At 33.1% G+C, this 16507-nt stretch overlaps 1 protein-coding gene across 1 annotated transcript; it reads left to right on the forward strand.

Moving 5' to 3' along the window:
* The first annotated feature begins 900 nt into the window (after positions 1-900).
* On the forward strand, positions 901-16123 carry LOC149538093 (uncharacterized). Its single transcript, XM_089802418.1, has 8 exons — positions 901-1087; positions 12511-12587; positions 12857-12925; positions 13157-13182; positions 14658-14737; positions 15074-15254; positions 15307-15515; positions 15720-16123. The coding sequence occupies exons 1-8, from the start codon at positions 901-903 to the stop codon at positions 16121-16123; spliced, it is 1233 nt and encodes a 410-aa protein (XP_089658544.1).
* The last annotated feature ends 384 nt before the right edge of the window (positions 16124-16507 follow it).

A 16507-nucleotide genomic window follows, 5' to 3' on the forward strand; every position in this document is an offset into this window, starting at 1 on the left:
AAGATATACATTGGATCTTAGGGGATGGAAAAATCATTCACTTCTAGAAGGATAATTTCCTTGACAGAGGTCCCCTCACCTATACCAGATTCCAACCATCTAGAGAGTTTTTCTCTAGATAGTTTGGTGGTATAGTTTGGAACTATATCATGCTTGATAACCAATGGAAAAGACTTCAAGATCAGGCCAAACCTAGGACAAGATTTCTCATGGAGCTATTGGAATAATTGATAGTTGTCATATCCCCACCACCCTATGGAAGACTCCTTAGTTTGGAACTTGACCCCCTCATGAGAGTTCACAGTGAAATCTTCTTATAATTTTTACATTGTAAAGTTGAGGCACTGAGGGGTTGGAAGCACAATCAGCTTCTGTGGATCCTACCAAAAATCAATTTGTTTTGGTGAAAAAATTTCATGGGACCATCCTCACCATTGATAACATTTAGAAGAAAGGCTTCCAACTAGCTAATTGTTGTTTTTTTTGTTATAATGATGTAGAATCCATCCAACACCTTCTCATACATTCTCTATATGCTTAGGAATTTTTCAAGGAGACCTCTCTAAATGGGAGATTCAATGGTATTTTTATAGGAATATCCATCAGTTTGTTGATTGGAAAGACCCTTCCAACTACTTGTTCCTTTAAACCTTCTAGAAAGTCATGCCCACTTTCATGTGTTGGAAAATTTGGAAGGAATGAAACAACCACATATTTTGTGATCAAGTCACTCCCTCCTCAGTGGTGGTTATGCAATTGACAAAGCTCTTGAAGGGATGTAGTGATAATTAGTATTAGAAACCTCCCCCAAACCCCTTTAGTGGCCACAATATTAAATTGGTTGTTTCATAGGACTTCACTATGAAGGTGGTGAGATTTGATATATCTAAAGACAATACCATGGGGAAAATGGTGTGGCAGCCCCTAGATTCATGGATTAAACTTATCTTTTATGGCTCAATCATTGCTAGAAGGATTGTGGCTGGTGGGGTTATATGGGATAGTATAGGAAAATTTGTGGTGGCCTATGTGGGAAACTATGGAGAGCGATCAAATAACAAAGCGAAAGCCTGGGCCCTTCTATGGGGTATAAAGATAGTGTAAGAAATAAGAATTAATAGGATAACTATCAAGGGTGATTCATTGTTAAAAATCAAAGTTGTTAAGGGAGATGGAAGTAGCACCTGGAAGATTAAGTTGACCATTTAGGAAATTTGTGCCTTGATGAATGAGCTTCATGAGGTCCATGTGAACCACATTTATTGGGAAGGCAATGACATGGTAGATGAGCTTGCTTAAATGGGCCATAGTTTTGAGGGAATAAAAGAGTGGAATGATGTCAGTCAGACCCCACTATCCAGCCAACATATGTTGGATTGCGAAGAAATTCATTATAGTGCAGTATGAAGAAGTAAAATAGATGACAAATCGTCATTACCCAAGAAGGGTGTGACACTCTTTGGGTTGAGTGATGTAAATTTTTTATTGATAGAAAATGTTTTGAGATTGTTTCTCTTTAGGGAATTCTCACCATAACTATTTATGATGATGGCAAGAGGATGATCCACGAGGATCATGTCAGAGGATTACAGCCACCAATGATGGGCATACTAAAAGACAATAATAGAAATTCCCTTATGCATCACTCTATGGAAAGGGAGTATATCTAGTATTTCTTAACCACGATGGGGAAGATATCATTTATACATGAAAAGATAGGATGGAAGTTGGAAAATGTGACACCTTGTGATCATAATATGGGAATCAATTATTTCAAAGATATCATTCTATATTATATAATCTTAAATGGCATCTACTTTCAAGTTATGTCTGGGTGATTGAGCTCAACAAAGGAGACATGGGTGCTAGGAGTGGGGGAAGATGGGGAGTTACCACCATGAAGAGGATAAAATAAAAACTAGGATGGATAGATTGGAGAAGTCTATGCATGATCTTATTGATTACCAGAAGGCCCTGTACTAGATATTTGGGACCCTTGTAGAGCTTTCTACAAAGGTTATGCATTGGGCAGCCACTACTTTGTATTTTCTATAGGTGAAAAAGGAGGAGAAGGAAGCATGCAAATAAAGTGAAACTATTCACTCCCTCTATAGGTTTTGGGCAGATGACTGGCTCAAGACCCCATTGGACAAGCATGTCAAGGAGTAGGAGGACAAACTAGCTAAGTAGGACCCATGCTCTTTTTTGTTTTAGTTTTTTGTTATGATATGGTTTATTGTGAACTTCATGCTATACAAGCCAATTTTTAACCCGTAAATTATGTTGCCAATATATTTTTTGTTTAGACTTTATAGTAATATGGTTGTTTATGCTAATATTATTAGTATGAATATCTTAGATCTTTTTTTATCAATAAGATTTATAATAGATCAAAAACAAAAATTTACAACTATACACACAATTGCAGATTTAAAATTATTGTGAATGTACATTTTAGCCATTTTGAGTTTAAAATCAAATTTATAAAAATGACTACTAATTTGTAGTGATAAAACTAGATTAAGCTCAAAAGTGGATATATACAAATAATTTGAAATTATTTTTGATTGACATTTTAATTTTTCTATGAGATTTGTAATATAAAAATTTATATTATAGGCTAAGAACTTTCCTTTGTATACATAGAGATTAGTTAGAATAATAAAGGCAAATATATTGACAAAAGACTTTAGAAACATTAGCCCAAAGTATTAGTTTCCCTTTTAAAAGAGAAATAAGAAAAGAAGTTTTGACACATTTACAAAATAATATAGACTAGTAGATAACCACCTCAAGTCATAGAGATAAAATAAATTATCAAAAAATTGAAAAATAATGAAAATAACATTTTGAGATGTTTCAAACATATGATTTGGCCTGAACATGATGTCAAGATGAAATGATATTTGATGTTGATATGCTTGGTTCCATAATCAAATCTAAGATTTGTGTCTGATTGATTTATTTATAAAATTAAATATTTTAAAGACATTCATTTTATTAGTAAGTGATCAAAGAATTAGCCACATATGTTTTCTTTTGTGGCTTCAAAAAAATCTACATATTCTTGTTTAACTATTTGTTTCTTTGATTTCCAAGTAATAGTTGCTTATCCAATTTTCTTTATGGCCATCAAATCTTTAATCAAAATAACTAGTAAGCTTGAAGTCTAAAACCTCTGATTGTTTAATAAGAAGAGTATGAATTTCTTTTAAATATCTGCCCACTTATTGTGTTGCAATCTGATTCTGTTCACATTGTTTATGCACTTTCTACCCAAAAGTTAATTTTAATTTTAAGGCTTAAGCTCCAGCTAATGATTTTGAGGTCATAAATATTTTTATTCATGCTTTATGTGAAATTAAACCCATATAGAGGCAACATATGAAGGGCTCACATTTAATCAATATAAAATATATTTTAGAGATATTTAGAAGTATAAAGTGTGTTATTGAAGATTAACCTTCTCATAACAATATGAATCTCTTAGAAATGTTGATACAATTTATCTTATTGTATTTAGTTGTGTGAGATATGAAATTAACATGAACTAATCAAAATGCATTATTTTTTTCATTTTAGAAATGATCATAGTTTTTCATAAGTTATAATTTATATTTTTTAAATTTAATTAAATAAAATAATTATTTATTTCAAATGTGATTGGTTCACACAAATTTGTGTTATAGGGCACGATTGGTACACACAAATTTGTGTTATAGGGGCACTTTTCTCAGACAATCTCCATAATGCATCTTTTTCACTTGAATTTTAGTGCATTTTAACATTTATAATTATTTGTGTCTTAATTATTGTTTTGGTTTGTTGAAAATATTTATGAGATTTAAATCACTCGCATAAATTCTATACTTCCAATTTTCCTCTATTTTTTAATTAATTTAACATGATTGCAACATGATCTAAAAAAATATTAGAAATTTTTTTTAACATTTAGTCTTTATTTTAACATTTATTAATTTTTTATTAATATAATTGCACACTTCCTTTCACGAGATGTCCACATAAATACCATGTCTTTTCACAAATTTCTGCTAGGTCGGCTAAGACCATAATACAGTTGCACAATGATGTAATTATTCTTATTAATGGCACCACATAATGTACATACTTGTATCATTGGAAGGTCTTAGCCAACCTAGCAACAATTTGCATTAAGACATGGTATTTATGTGAAGGACATCTTGCGAAAAGAACTGTGCAATTGTATTGTAATAAGATGATGATAGGTAATCTTATGTCATTTTATTTTTTGATCATTATAATTAATTATCCAAGTCCCTAGGATCAATGACTAAAAAATAATATTAAACTAATGATCAAATTCTAATAAAGTTCGCTACACTTTAAGATCTACAAAGTTGAGTTTTATTCTTTGTAAACAATATCTACTAGATTCTGACACAATATATTAGAAATTGTGCATGCCAAAGAAATATCTAATCCAGTTCAGCTAGCTTCATCCTCTCATAAGTCAATGTCATTAAGCATTAGAGTATACAATTAATCCTAATAATAATAAAATATACAAATAAAATTAGATATTTTATATCTTGGATCTATTTCTAGAATTCACAAATAGAAAGAGACTTGACATGCTATCTTATTAGAAATAGAGTAAAAATCTAGAAAATAATGTACACAATTGCCCCATAATCTTATTCAAAGAAATGATGAGTAACTACACACCTTATATAATTTCAATTTTTCTTAGTAATACAATTTGCACATTTAAAGTGTCTGCGAATACATTTTTGCAAATTGGAATGTAGAATCAAATTTATAGCAATTACCAGAATATTAAATAGTAAGAAAACTAGATTCTCTTTAATGCATTGATTTCATTGTGTAGATAGAATATGCAAGCCAAATTTATTGTCACCAACAAATGAGATTGGATCAATGATCAAGTTTTAATAAAGCTATCCACACTTCAAGATCTAAAAAACTAAGGTGCATTCCTACTAAACAATATCTACTAGATTATTAGATATTATACCCACCAAAGAGATACCTAATTTAGTGCATCTATCTTTATCCTTTAATAAATCAACATAATTAAGCAACAGAGTAGAGATTTTAAGATAATGCTCATAAAATACATAACTAAATCAAAATGTTTTATATCTTGAAACTATTTCTACAATTTACAAATAAAAATTTGCACCATAATCTTGTTGGAAGAAATGAAAAAATAATACACACCTTATAGAGTGTCAATCTTTCTTAATTATACAATTTACAAATTTAAAAGTGTTGCAAATACATTTTAGCCATTTTGAATTTAAAATCATATGTATAAAAACCACTAAAAAATTGTAGTGTTAAAACTAAATTAAGCTCAAATGTAGAAATAAACAAATAATTTAAAATTATTTTTAATTGATATTTTAAATTTTCTCTAAGATTTGCTATATAAAAATGGCTATTATAGGCTAAGACCTTTCATTTGCATACACAGAGATTAAATAGAAATACAAGATAAATATATTCATTGAATACGTTAAAAGCTTTAGGGCAAAGTATTAGTTTCCCATTTATAAGAGAAATAAGAAAACAAGTTTTGACACATTTACAAGATAATATAGGTTGGCAGATAACAACCTCATAACAACTACAAAATAGTGAACACACATCCTTTGATTGATACAAATGATTAGTAAATATATTCAAGATTTTTTCTGAATTTTTTGGGTGTTTCAAATGTATGACTTGGCCTCAACGTGATATGAGATGAAGTGATATTTTGTGTTAATATGCTTGGTTCAAGACTCAAATCTAAGATTCTTGTCTGATTGATTTACAATTTTTGTTTCTAAAAGTAAATGTGTTAAAGAAATTCATTTGATAAGCAATCCATCAAGGAATGATCCACCTATTATTTCTTTTGTGGCTTCAGAAAATACTACATATTCTTCTCCATTTGGACAGTCACTAAGAACTATTTGTTTCTTTGATTTCCAAGTAATATTTTTGATGAGTCATGTACTTGCTTGCATCAGCTGAAGTATTTCCTACATTACAAGCAATCTTTAGATTTTGGTTCATTAGAGTCTAGACAAAATTACAATCATGTACTTCAGTGAACTTAGGATTAGAATGACTTTAGTTAAAGTAATAATATAGTAAACATAAGTCAATCATATCAAAAAAACCTAGTTGTCCCTTCCATCAAAATTATTTCTCTAATCATTAAGGGCCATTAAAATAGCTTTTTCTTTATCCTTTATCAAATGGTATCCATGTCACCTCTTCAACATTTTGTAGAGGGGGATTAACCATATAAATCCCATTAACGTGCCTAAAATATTTTGTTTCAACTTAATGCTATTATATACTTCTAAATATAAATCTACTAAGGGATAAATTATTCATTTTGTTTAATACTATGAAAATCCTCTAACACCTCTTCTTTGCCTACCTCTTTCATGTAACTCCTAGTTTTTACATGATACTAGATATTTTTCCCCCTTCTCTTTTCATCTATGAATGCCCATGAATATTTTGTGACCTGATATATTTGTTTAAATACCTTACTCTAGAATCTTCTTTTATATATTCAATGCATCTTTTACCATACTTTACATCTCTAAATATTTGTATATTTAATACATTTTATAGCCATTCTTACATTATTCTAGCCATCCATTCTTTCACCTTTTAATCCCTACCCTTGATTTTCATGATGACCTCTTTATAACAAATTTTCCTAGTCCTCCCAAAGTAGACGTTATGAAATTTTAACTGGCTATGTTCATGGATAGTGAGCTATTGCATGTGATCTCTAGAGAATTCTTGTGATCACCGTTACTATCATCTTACATCAGAGGTGAAAAATGTTTTTGGACTAAAACTTCCAACAATCTTAGAGTTTAGTGAACAACAACTTACAACTTCCAACTCTCTTAGAGTTCAATGTACAAGTTGAAGGTGATTCTAATGTCATTATTGAGACAATTAAAGGAAATATGTGGGAGGGATGGGCTATCAAAAGTATTATTAATGATATCAGTACCAATTAGCCACCCTCAATAGATTTGATTTGAATCACATTTTTTGGGAGGGAAATAGCATGACTAATGGCATGGCAGCTATTGGCTTAAAACTAGAAGGGCTAAGAGGTTGGATGAATTTGAATGCTTTGTCAAATTTGGTGAGGGAGTTGTTGAAGAAGGAAAAAAAATGATGAGTCATAGCTGGTTAATTTTAGCGTTGGTGAGCTGGTGGGGTCAAAATGTACTTGATGCTTATGTGGTAAGCAGAAAAGACTTGAGTACGCGCAATAATTATTACTCATGGCCCAAAAAATGGAAGTTTGAGATGGGGGATTTTTTATTCATTTCCCTTTATGGATCATCGTACACCATGCAGAAAAAAGATTTATATTTTATAGATTTGTGGCATGTTGGGAATGATGGAAATGATTGTGAGAAAGATCGTGGTGGCCAACTCGTTATCTTTCTCTCCAATTTGTAAGGTTCCATTATTACTTTTAAATGTATTTATAATCTTCGTTTATGGGTCTATCTTTCTAATAGTGAAGTATTTTTTAGAGCCTGGGCTTTGAATAGAGAGTGAAGAGGAAAAAATTATAGAGATGGGAGGTGACCTATTTCACATTGAATTGGCTATAACCAATGATAGTGTGAGGAAGCCCTTGGTCTGGTACATTCTGAGAGAGGGCAATTTAGTTCCTTTCATGGAGATCCTCAATGGTCATGACGAGAATTGCTCCTTGTAGTATGTTAACTCATGGGATAATCATAAGGTGACCATTAATGGTATCTCATTTCATATTTTAGAAGAGGTGATAGCTATGTGACAGGCATGGTGATGAGGTGAAGAAAATGGCAAAAGGTGACACGGGTGATTGATGAAACCAGTCTGCAATGTTTCTTCAAGGATAGTGAGGAACCAGTTTGGCATAGAGGGGGTTTATGAGGGAGAAGTTGCCTGACCTGTGGAATGAGGTTGCCCCCCTTTTTTTGATTGCCTTAGCAAATTTTTGGGTTGTCCAACAATTTTGATTTTTTGAGAATTTTGAGCCTTGGACACTTTTAAGCCAATAGGAGAGACGTAGCTTATTTTCACCCAACTTTTTTAACTTAATTTTCTAGAGCCACCTATTCTATCCTTAAGCCAAACAAATTTCAAAGTTAATTCCAACTTGGTAGGATAAAATTGTGAATTTTGTACTTAGACATTTTCTTTTGAAAATTTGAATATAATTGTATAAATTTGGATAATTTTCAAAAAATGAAATTTTTGTTAAATTTGGTCTTTTGGAAAATCTTAATTTTTTTTGGTGAAGAAAATTAATTTTTGTGATGGTGAAGTCAAATTGCAAAATTGATTTTTAGGCTCTAGAGAAAAAAATTTATTTGTGTTAAAATGCTAAAATTGCTTAGCTAAATTGATTAGGATTTAAATGAAAAAATTTGGCTTTAAATGGATTAAATTGCCTTGAAAACTTTTTAGCCTTTAATGAAATTAGTAATTTAATATTGAAAAATGGCTTTTGGCTGGCCAAAATCTAATTTTAATGATGTATTAATTACTAAATCTTCATTAAATGGAAATATTTAACACCTCTAAGGCATTATTTATTTTCTTTTTGCAATTTTGGTCCAAATGGCAATTTAAAAAGTTAATTTTCATCAAGGCAAAATTAATTTTAGCTAAGTAGTTAATTGTGGGCCATAATTTTGCAATAATTATTTGTTTTTCTTGCTCCTAGGGTCCAAGTCGGCTAGCTTGGGGTGAGTAAAAAAGTTGGATATAAGAGGAGGCCTCTCTCCCATTTCTTCCTCACTTCTCATTTCTCCTTCTCAAGGTGTAGGCAATTTTGCAAGAGTAGATCTGCACTCTTCTTGTTTGGCAAATCTTGTGGAGGGCAAAATTTGTGGGAGCCAAAATTTGTGGGAGCTGAATTTTGTAGAGGGAAATTTTTGTGGGAGCCAAAATTTGTGGAAGATAAACTTCTAATTTTTGAAAGAAGCTACAATTTTGGGACCTAGGTTGGGTAATTTTATTTAGAGGTGAATTACATGATAAATTTCTGATTTGCAAGTGGATTTGAAGTTCTTGAGGTCTAGTCCTAATTCTAAAAAGTCATTGTACAATTATTGGTTAAGGTGAATTTTCATCAGCTAGAGTTGCAAGGGGTCCTTAAGCTAACATCCTTCTTTCATTCTAGTCTAAGGATTTCCCTTGGTTCTACTTGCCTTCTGATCCACCACTCTACCATCCCATAATAGGGTGACAAGTATGGAGGATGTTAGTGCAAGTAAGAATCCCAAGCGGATAAACACTAAGAAAGACAAAGAGGATATGATCCCCAAAACACCCTTCTTCTTGAAAATGAAGAGAATAACTGACACCAATATCGGTATAGTGGACATGATACAGATGAAGGGAAGACTAAATGAAGGACAATCCCCCTTAGCAAAGAGGATATATAAAAGTGGAGTTGTACATGTGGCAATTTTTCCTCCTACATTGCCGTGTCTGGAATTGATTGTGGAATGCATCCAAATTTGATCTAAATAGTAAATCCACCATTTTTGATGAAAAGAAGAGGATGTCAATGAGATAGATTTTGGATCAAGGTTGGATGAGTTGGGAAAGGTTTCTATCAAGAAGAGGCATTTGGGCACCCTTTCCTCTCGTAGTGCTTTTATCAGATTTGCAAAGGAATATGAGAAGGATCATGAAAGGATACTACAATCAACAAGCAATGTGGTGAAGTCAGTGGAACTCAAGGTGAAGCACACACCTTGTCCTCCTATGGAAGAAGTTAATAAAAGGCTAGCTAAGTTCATTGCCTTAGCTAAGAAAATGAAATAAAAGGAAAGATTTATATTAGAAGATCATTTGATGTAAGCCCAAGTGGCAATTTCCCTTTCTTCTAGAATAGGACAAGTGTCTATTTCTGATTGGCCACCATTTTGGTGCCTTCTCATTGGTTGCCACTTTTTTTACTTTTTTCATTGGTCCATTGATGAGGTGGTAGCTTATCATTGGCTAATGAGGTGGGAACCCTAATTAGGATTTTGAGGATCCAATCTGGATCATTGATCTTGTTTTGATCTCCACCATCCATTGTATATTTGGCCCCTATATAAGGCCATTTTCTCTCATTTTTATAGTCTTGGAGAAATTGTTGTGAAGATAATACCAAAATTGCTCTCTTTTTCATTGTTGCGATTTACATGTTGATTAAGAACATTGGGTATTATTGCATGTTTTCTACTTCCACTTAGTCAGATTTCCTTTCAAGTTGTTAAAGTTGGTTTCATTTCGAGTTGTTTAAGTGAGGTTAAAGTAGATGGATAGTCATATGGTAGCTTCGGTAAATGTTTGATAGGCGTCAATACTAGACCACTAGCATCCTAGCAGCTAGTTGGGAAGTCTTGTGTGGTGAACTAGTTTATTGTTCCTTTGAATCATTGCACCTATGGAAGTGAGGCTGCTAGTTAGCTCTCATTAGGTTCGATCCCCATCCATTTGCTAACCTTCCATTCATAGGAGTAGGAGTAGAATAGTGAGTAGCTAGATAGTCGAAGCTTAGAGAAGGAAGTTAGAAGAGTAAGTTAAGTATTAGAGCACATCCATTCACCTTCCACCATCACCACTTTCCATCAACATCATCATCATCGGTAGACACACCCTCCATCATCACTACCATTAATATCATCTACCACCCGCATATTTCACAAACCAAGCCACCATCACCTTCACTGATCAAAGTCCAAGTCATCCTTGAATGAATAGCGTAAGACCGCTTACGTGATTACCAACAAATCACATCGATAAAACTGAGTGAGTATCCACAAGAGTAAGGAACATTGGAGTTATTCTCATATCCCATGAGAAATAAATTTTCAAAAGAAGAATTGTATGTTTGATACTCCATATGAAATGTTCAATGGCTAATATGTTATGTAAGTGATACAAAACTCGCATCAACAGGTTCCTCCCCCTTTTTTTTTTCTGCATGTTGTTAATCCCTTGGTTTACAAACTTTTTCGGTTTTAAGGTTGTCATTCCTTTGTTTTTGTTAAGTGACTATTTTTGGTTAACAGACATTTTGTTTATAGCATGTAGTTATCTTTATAATTTTAGTTTTTACTTCTGTTGCTGGTTAACAAACATTTTGTTTAAAGCCTATAGTTATTGTAATTATTATCGCATAAACTTATGTTTTTGTTTTTAAAAGCTTTAAGGGTTAATTATGTTCTAATAGTTATCTTCTATTAGTTGTCCAACTTGTCTATAATGTGCCAGCCCCCTTGTTTTGGCTTCTTTTATTTTAAAAATAGTAATATGTATGAGCTCTTTTATTTTGATACATGTCTGAGGAGCCAATTATGTGAAGATCTCGAGTTGTATAGTAGTAGTACCAGTTTTCCCACTACTAATACCCCACTTGAGATAAAAGCCATTGTGAGTACACAGTCCAAGTCTCCTGTAGTAGCTCTTGGAATTTCTAATTCTCAAAAAGGAAACTCAATTGAAAATATAAGCCCCTCCTCTAAGAAAAAGAAAATAAGTCTTGAGTAGGCAGTTGTACCATTAGAGTGTGAAAAATTAATGACAACTCAAAAAATTTGCTTGGCAATAACTATTTTCGAGTGTTAGTTTTGCTTGGCACGTGAAGGTGCTAAGTGGTAGTTTTGTTCAGCACCAATAGATGTCAAGTGATAGGAGAAGGTGTTGAGCTAGCTTAGCACAAGAAGATGCCAAGTGAACTCAACACACAAAGCAACTCAGCAAGTATATGTCAAGTTAGCTCGGCAGTGTAGATGCTGAGTGAGCTCGGTCACTACTGCAAGGTGGAGCTCAGTAGAAGTGGATGCAGAGTGAGCTTGGAAATAACTATAGAAGACTTCTACCAAAGACAATACCGAGTGACCAGACTTATATCATGAATATTTCTACCATTAAAATGAGAGAGCCAAAGCTTGAAGGATTCAATAATAAACTTCTCAAATGCAATGAATAAGAAAGAGAAATGGATTTAAATATACATGCTTTCTTTCTATTCACTTTGAATAAAAATATTACAAAATTTGGGAGCATTCCGCTTCAGCCAGAAAACCCTAAAATAACTCTAAAACTTTGAACTAGTAAAACTTCAAACTTTAAAATTTAAACTTGCAACTCTAATGGCCGCATATAATAACGCACAGAGAAATCATTGCTTCATAGAACAAATTCAATAAACTATGAACTTACAGAATGACAAGAAGAAGAAACATGTGCAACTGCAGGCATGAAACAAACTTCTTTCTCTTCTGCACTGACTGGATCTACTGATCTCTTTCTTTCTTCTTCCTTCTCTGCTCTTCTCTGTAACTTCTAATCTACTGAACTCTCTTCTAGTCGAATGAATGTGTGACATTCTTTTTGTCTTCTGCCAAAAATATTTTCCCCTCATTTCCAAATTTGAAAACTCACCTACCTGCATTCAATTTTTTGACTGTTCTACAGCCCGTCAGGTGGTAGGTGGAAATTTGGCTCCAGGGGCAACCGTTTGCTGTATTAAATTCCAACATGGAGCAATCCAGGTAACTCAATGTGTCTAAATTCTTCTGTTATTATTATTATTATTTAATAGAGTAGTCAATCACTACCCTATAGATACTGTAAACTCCTCTATAATATTTATATTAGAATTTTGTTTATATTCCTATGTGTTATAAGCTATCTATGTTATAGTTATTCCTTGGGTTTTAGATGATAGTGTAAACTATAGCTTAAATAGAGAGTAGAAAAAAAGATAAATCTAGTTTTAAAATAGTTTTAAATTTTTATCGTTCTAGGCATAAACAGACAGGGAGATATGAAGCGCATCTGTGGGATTATAGCCACAGAGAGGATGGCCAGAGATAAAAAGGTAAACAAGGTCAGTATTAAGAATCTAAATGGGCATTATGAATTGAGTGCGATGATGAGAATTCCTAATTCCTTATCCTTTTTCGGAAGCTTTTAATTGTTTTAGAGGTCAATTGCAGCATGCTAATTAATTAAGATGGGATTATGCAAACATCAATTGATTTCTATGAGTGCTGATCAAAATAGTTTTCGTTTGTCTTTGTAACCATGAACTATTGACGATCGTTATAATCTTTTGCAGTATATCTGGGTGAGGAAACATCTCATGTCTGGTTTTATCATCTTTTAGTTTCTTGAAATCTCCTCTTTTTTTTCAACTAGTTGCCGTTGTAAGTTTTCCTTATTTCACTCTTAAAATTTTAGGATTGAAGTGATGGTTGAAATTTTAATTTTAATGCAATTTTAATATTAATTTTGCCAATGTCAAATGTAGATTTCCAACTAGAAGAAAGAGCTGGAAGAGATGAAAGTTATGTACAGGAAAGAATACGTTGCTCATCTTAAAACGTACCAAAATGACTTTTCTTACATTTAACTCTTGTAAATGATATTTATTTATTTTTTACTAAAAGAGGGGTAAATTTTTTTATTGAATATCAAAGAAAGCTGAACAACACAAGAAAAAAAGAGAACTACATTGCTTTATCATGGTCCACAAGTTGAACCAGCATCTGAGATAAATCAAGGGGAAGCATCCTATGATCAAGAATATTCCAATCCAGCCCCTGCTCAGAGGCCCATTTAGCCAAACAATTAGCCACACCATTCCACTCACGAGGGATATGCATAAAAGAAATAGAATCCAGAGAATTGCATAACTGAATGATCTACTAAATAACCAGAGCCAAATGCCAATCCACATGCACAAGGTTCCTATTATGCAATAAGTTCACAACCACCTGCGAGTCAGTCCCACAGATGATTCTTTTCCAGCCACGTTGACAACATTGTTCCACTGCAACCAAGATAGCCAGGGCTTCCATGAGGTTATTAGTATGGTAACCCTTGTATATAGAAAACAAAAACTGAATATCACCAAAACTATCACGCCCAACTCCCCTGATACCAGCAGGACCAGGATTTCTCGGAGAAAAACCATCAGTGTTGATTTCAAGTATGCCCACCTCAGGAGGAGACCAATGTCCCTAACGATTAACACACTATGAGTGTTTCTTAGTTCTATTCCCAAAGAGGGTGTGGGGGATCAAGTAGAGCAACCTTGAAGAGGAAAGAAGAGGTGAGAGTAAATACCAGCATCAGTAGGATCCAATGCAATCAAGCTTTTTTATGAAGGTGATATCAAAGTTGATAAGAGAAGGAAGGAAAAGTTTAAATTTCAATGCACTCCACAGAATCATCATTTGATGTTCTAGGGCAAAAACCCTAAGAAATTTAGGATTCTTGAATCTTATTTCTAATCTCCAATTTAGCATATCAGATTAGTTTAATGAAAATTCCATTAATTCGTAATATAAATGAAGGTATTAAATGGTAGCTCTTGTCTTTTCAAAAGAGATTTCGTTAGTCCTCAAGTCTATTTTAACTGGCAGTTGCTAATTTTACAAGAACAACAGTGCATTTTCAAGGGTTTCATCCATTTATCACAGAGTAAAAAGGTTGTTTTTTATCAATTTAACTGGATGTTTTAATGTCTTCAAAAGATATTGAATATCTATGTAAATATTGAGTTAAACTTTATAGAATGTAAATTCATGTAATGCTTATTTGTAAGTCTATGGCAGAGTGCATCATAATGGAAAGTGGCAAGCTACAATTGGAAGAGTTGCTCACAACAAGAATTTATTCTTGGAAAGTTTAGTGAGTATACCATTTTCATTGCATTGCATAGTATAGAATGTAAAATATAAATGGAGCATTTATATTATAGTACAGTAGGTTGATAAAATAGAAGATATTAGATTTTTACAGTCTATAATAATTTGAGTGTATATTTTTGTCAAGCAATAAATATAAATAAGAAATTTATTAATATATCCCTATGATTCAATCATTGACAAGGAGAAGAAACATATTACTAAATAACCATTTCTTAGGTGGTCCTTTGAAACCTGAATTCTCTTTCTTATTTGAACATTCAAAAGTAAATGAAAACAACAGGCGAAAAAGGAAACAATTGCACTGACTTTTGGACTTCCAGGCATGCAGGAAGAGGCAGCTAAGGCATATGACATTGCTGCAATCAAACTCAGAGGCCTCAAAGCTGTCACAAACTTTGACATGAGAAAGTATGATGTTAATAGAATTTTAAATAGTACACTGCCCATTGAAGGATATGCAGGATGCATTAAAAAGGCAAAATCATCTCACCTTGAGAGGACTTTATGGGACGACCATTGATCTTCCAAAATCATCTTATCTTCAGAGGACTTTAATGGAAGGACCATTGATATCCCAAAGTACATATGATACTGTAAGATTTGACAGTGCCTCGGCTGCACCCGAATGGCCTCTTCTACCTTTTCAGCAGGAAGCAAATCCATCAGTGCCAGAAACATATCAACAAAGAAGCATGTGGTTGAAACAGGCAAATGATAGCCAAACACAACAAGATTATGAAATGCAGTTGAATCAGAATTATGATGTGAATAGCATCATAAATAGTGCAAACCACATTGAACAGACAGAATCATCTCATCTTGAGCAGACTATACTGGAAGGGCCATTGATCTCCCAAAATACACTTGATACCGTAAGATTTGCAGACAATGCCTCAGCTGCAAATGAATGGCCTCTTTTACCTTTTCAGAAACAAGCATATCCGTCGATGGCAGCAACATATCATTCTCGCCCATCCATGTTACCAACCAGTGACACTATTTTGCACAATCTCATGAGCTTGGTATCTGTAGAAGCCAACTGTTCAACTGCTGGGATCTACAATGACATCTCAAACACTTTTGCGGCAAATGGGTTTAAAATGAAAAAGTCTTCTGTAACCCAATTTGCCAACTCATCAGTTGTTTTTGCCACCCACTTCAGTGACAATTTAGAAGGACCAATTGCTTCCAAAGCTCCGTCAAACTTTGAAAACATATTTTCAGCAGATCCATTAGGAAGTGGCTTATACAGTTTAACTCAGCAGCATCTTGGAAGACATGGGAATGAGAATATAACATGCAACAACAACTGGATGACACCTTCTCTTCAGACTTTAGTTTCCACTGTTTGGAGTGACATGCATGAGTAATATGTGTTTCTGATCATGACATAATCTTAGTAAATACTTATTCTATGTATTTCTATTGCTTTACATTAAATGGGGAAGTATAGTGAAATCTAACTCCTTAGACCCTTATTTTGACAATTTATAGAAGGGTCTAAACCCTTCAACTTACTTATTGGTTATATGAAGGTCTGCATGAGCTTTGCATTCACTTGGAACCAATTAGACTTTTGATATCAGGAAGTGAACTTTTGATATCATGGATGGCTTCTCTACTTTTTTAATTGAATATTCAAACAAATTTTAAGTATTTTGTCCCTTCAACGAAATCACTATGAAAGGGACAATATTATAAACTACTTTATGTCAATTGCAGAGGATTTTGAATCATCGCTACAACAATATTTT

Source organism: Cupressus sempervirens, chromosome 9 (assembly GCF_028749045.1).
Source record: "Cupressus sempervirens isolate cs-2001-9-10 chromosome 9, ASM2874904v1, whole genome shotgun sequence".
Classification (NCBI taxonomy): domain Eukaryota; kingdom Viridiplantae; phylum Streptophyta; class Pinopsida; order Cupressales; family Cupressaceae; genus Cupressus; species Cupressus sempervirens.

Coding starts and splice junctions, on each gene's coding strand:
- LOC149538093 (XM_089802418.1), top strand. CDS start 901: ATGGGGAAAATGGTGTGGCAGCCCCTAGATTCATGGATTAAACTTATC. Junction 13,183..14,657: donor TGGGTGAGGAAACATCTCAT/GTCTGGTTTTAT, acceptor AGTCTATGGCAG/AGTGCATCATAATGGAAAGT. Junction 15,516..15,719: donor GCAGTTGAATCAGAATTATG/ATGTGAATAGCA, acceptor CAACATATCATT/CTCGCCCATCCATGTTACCA.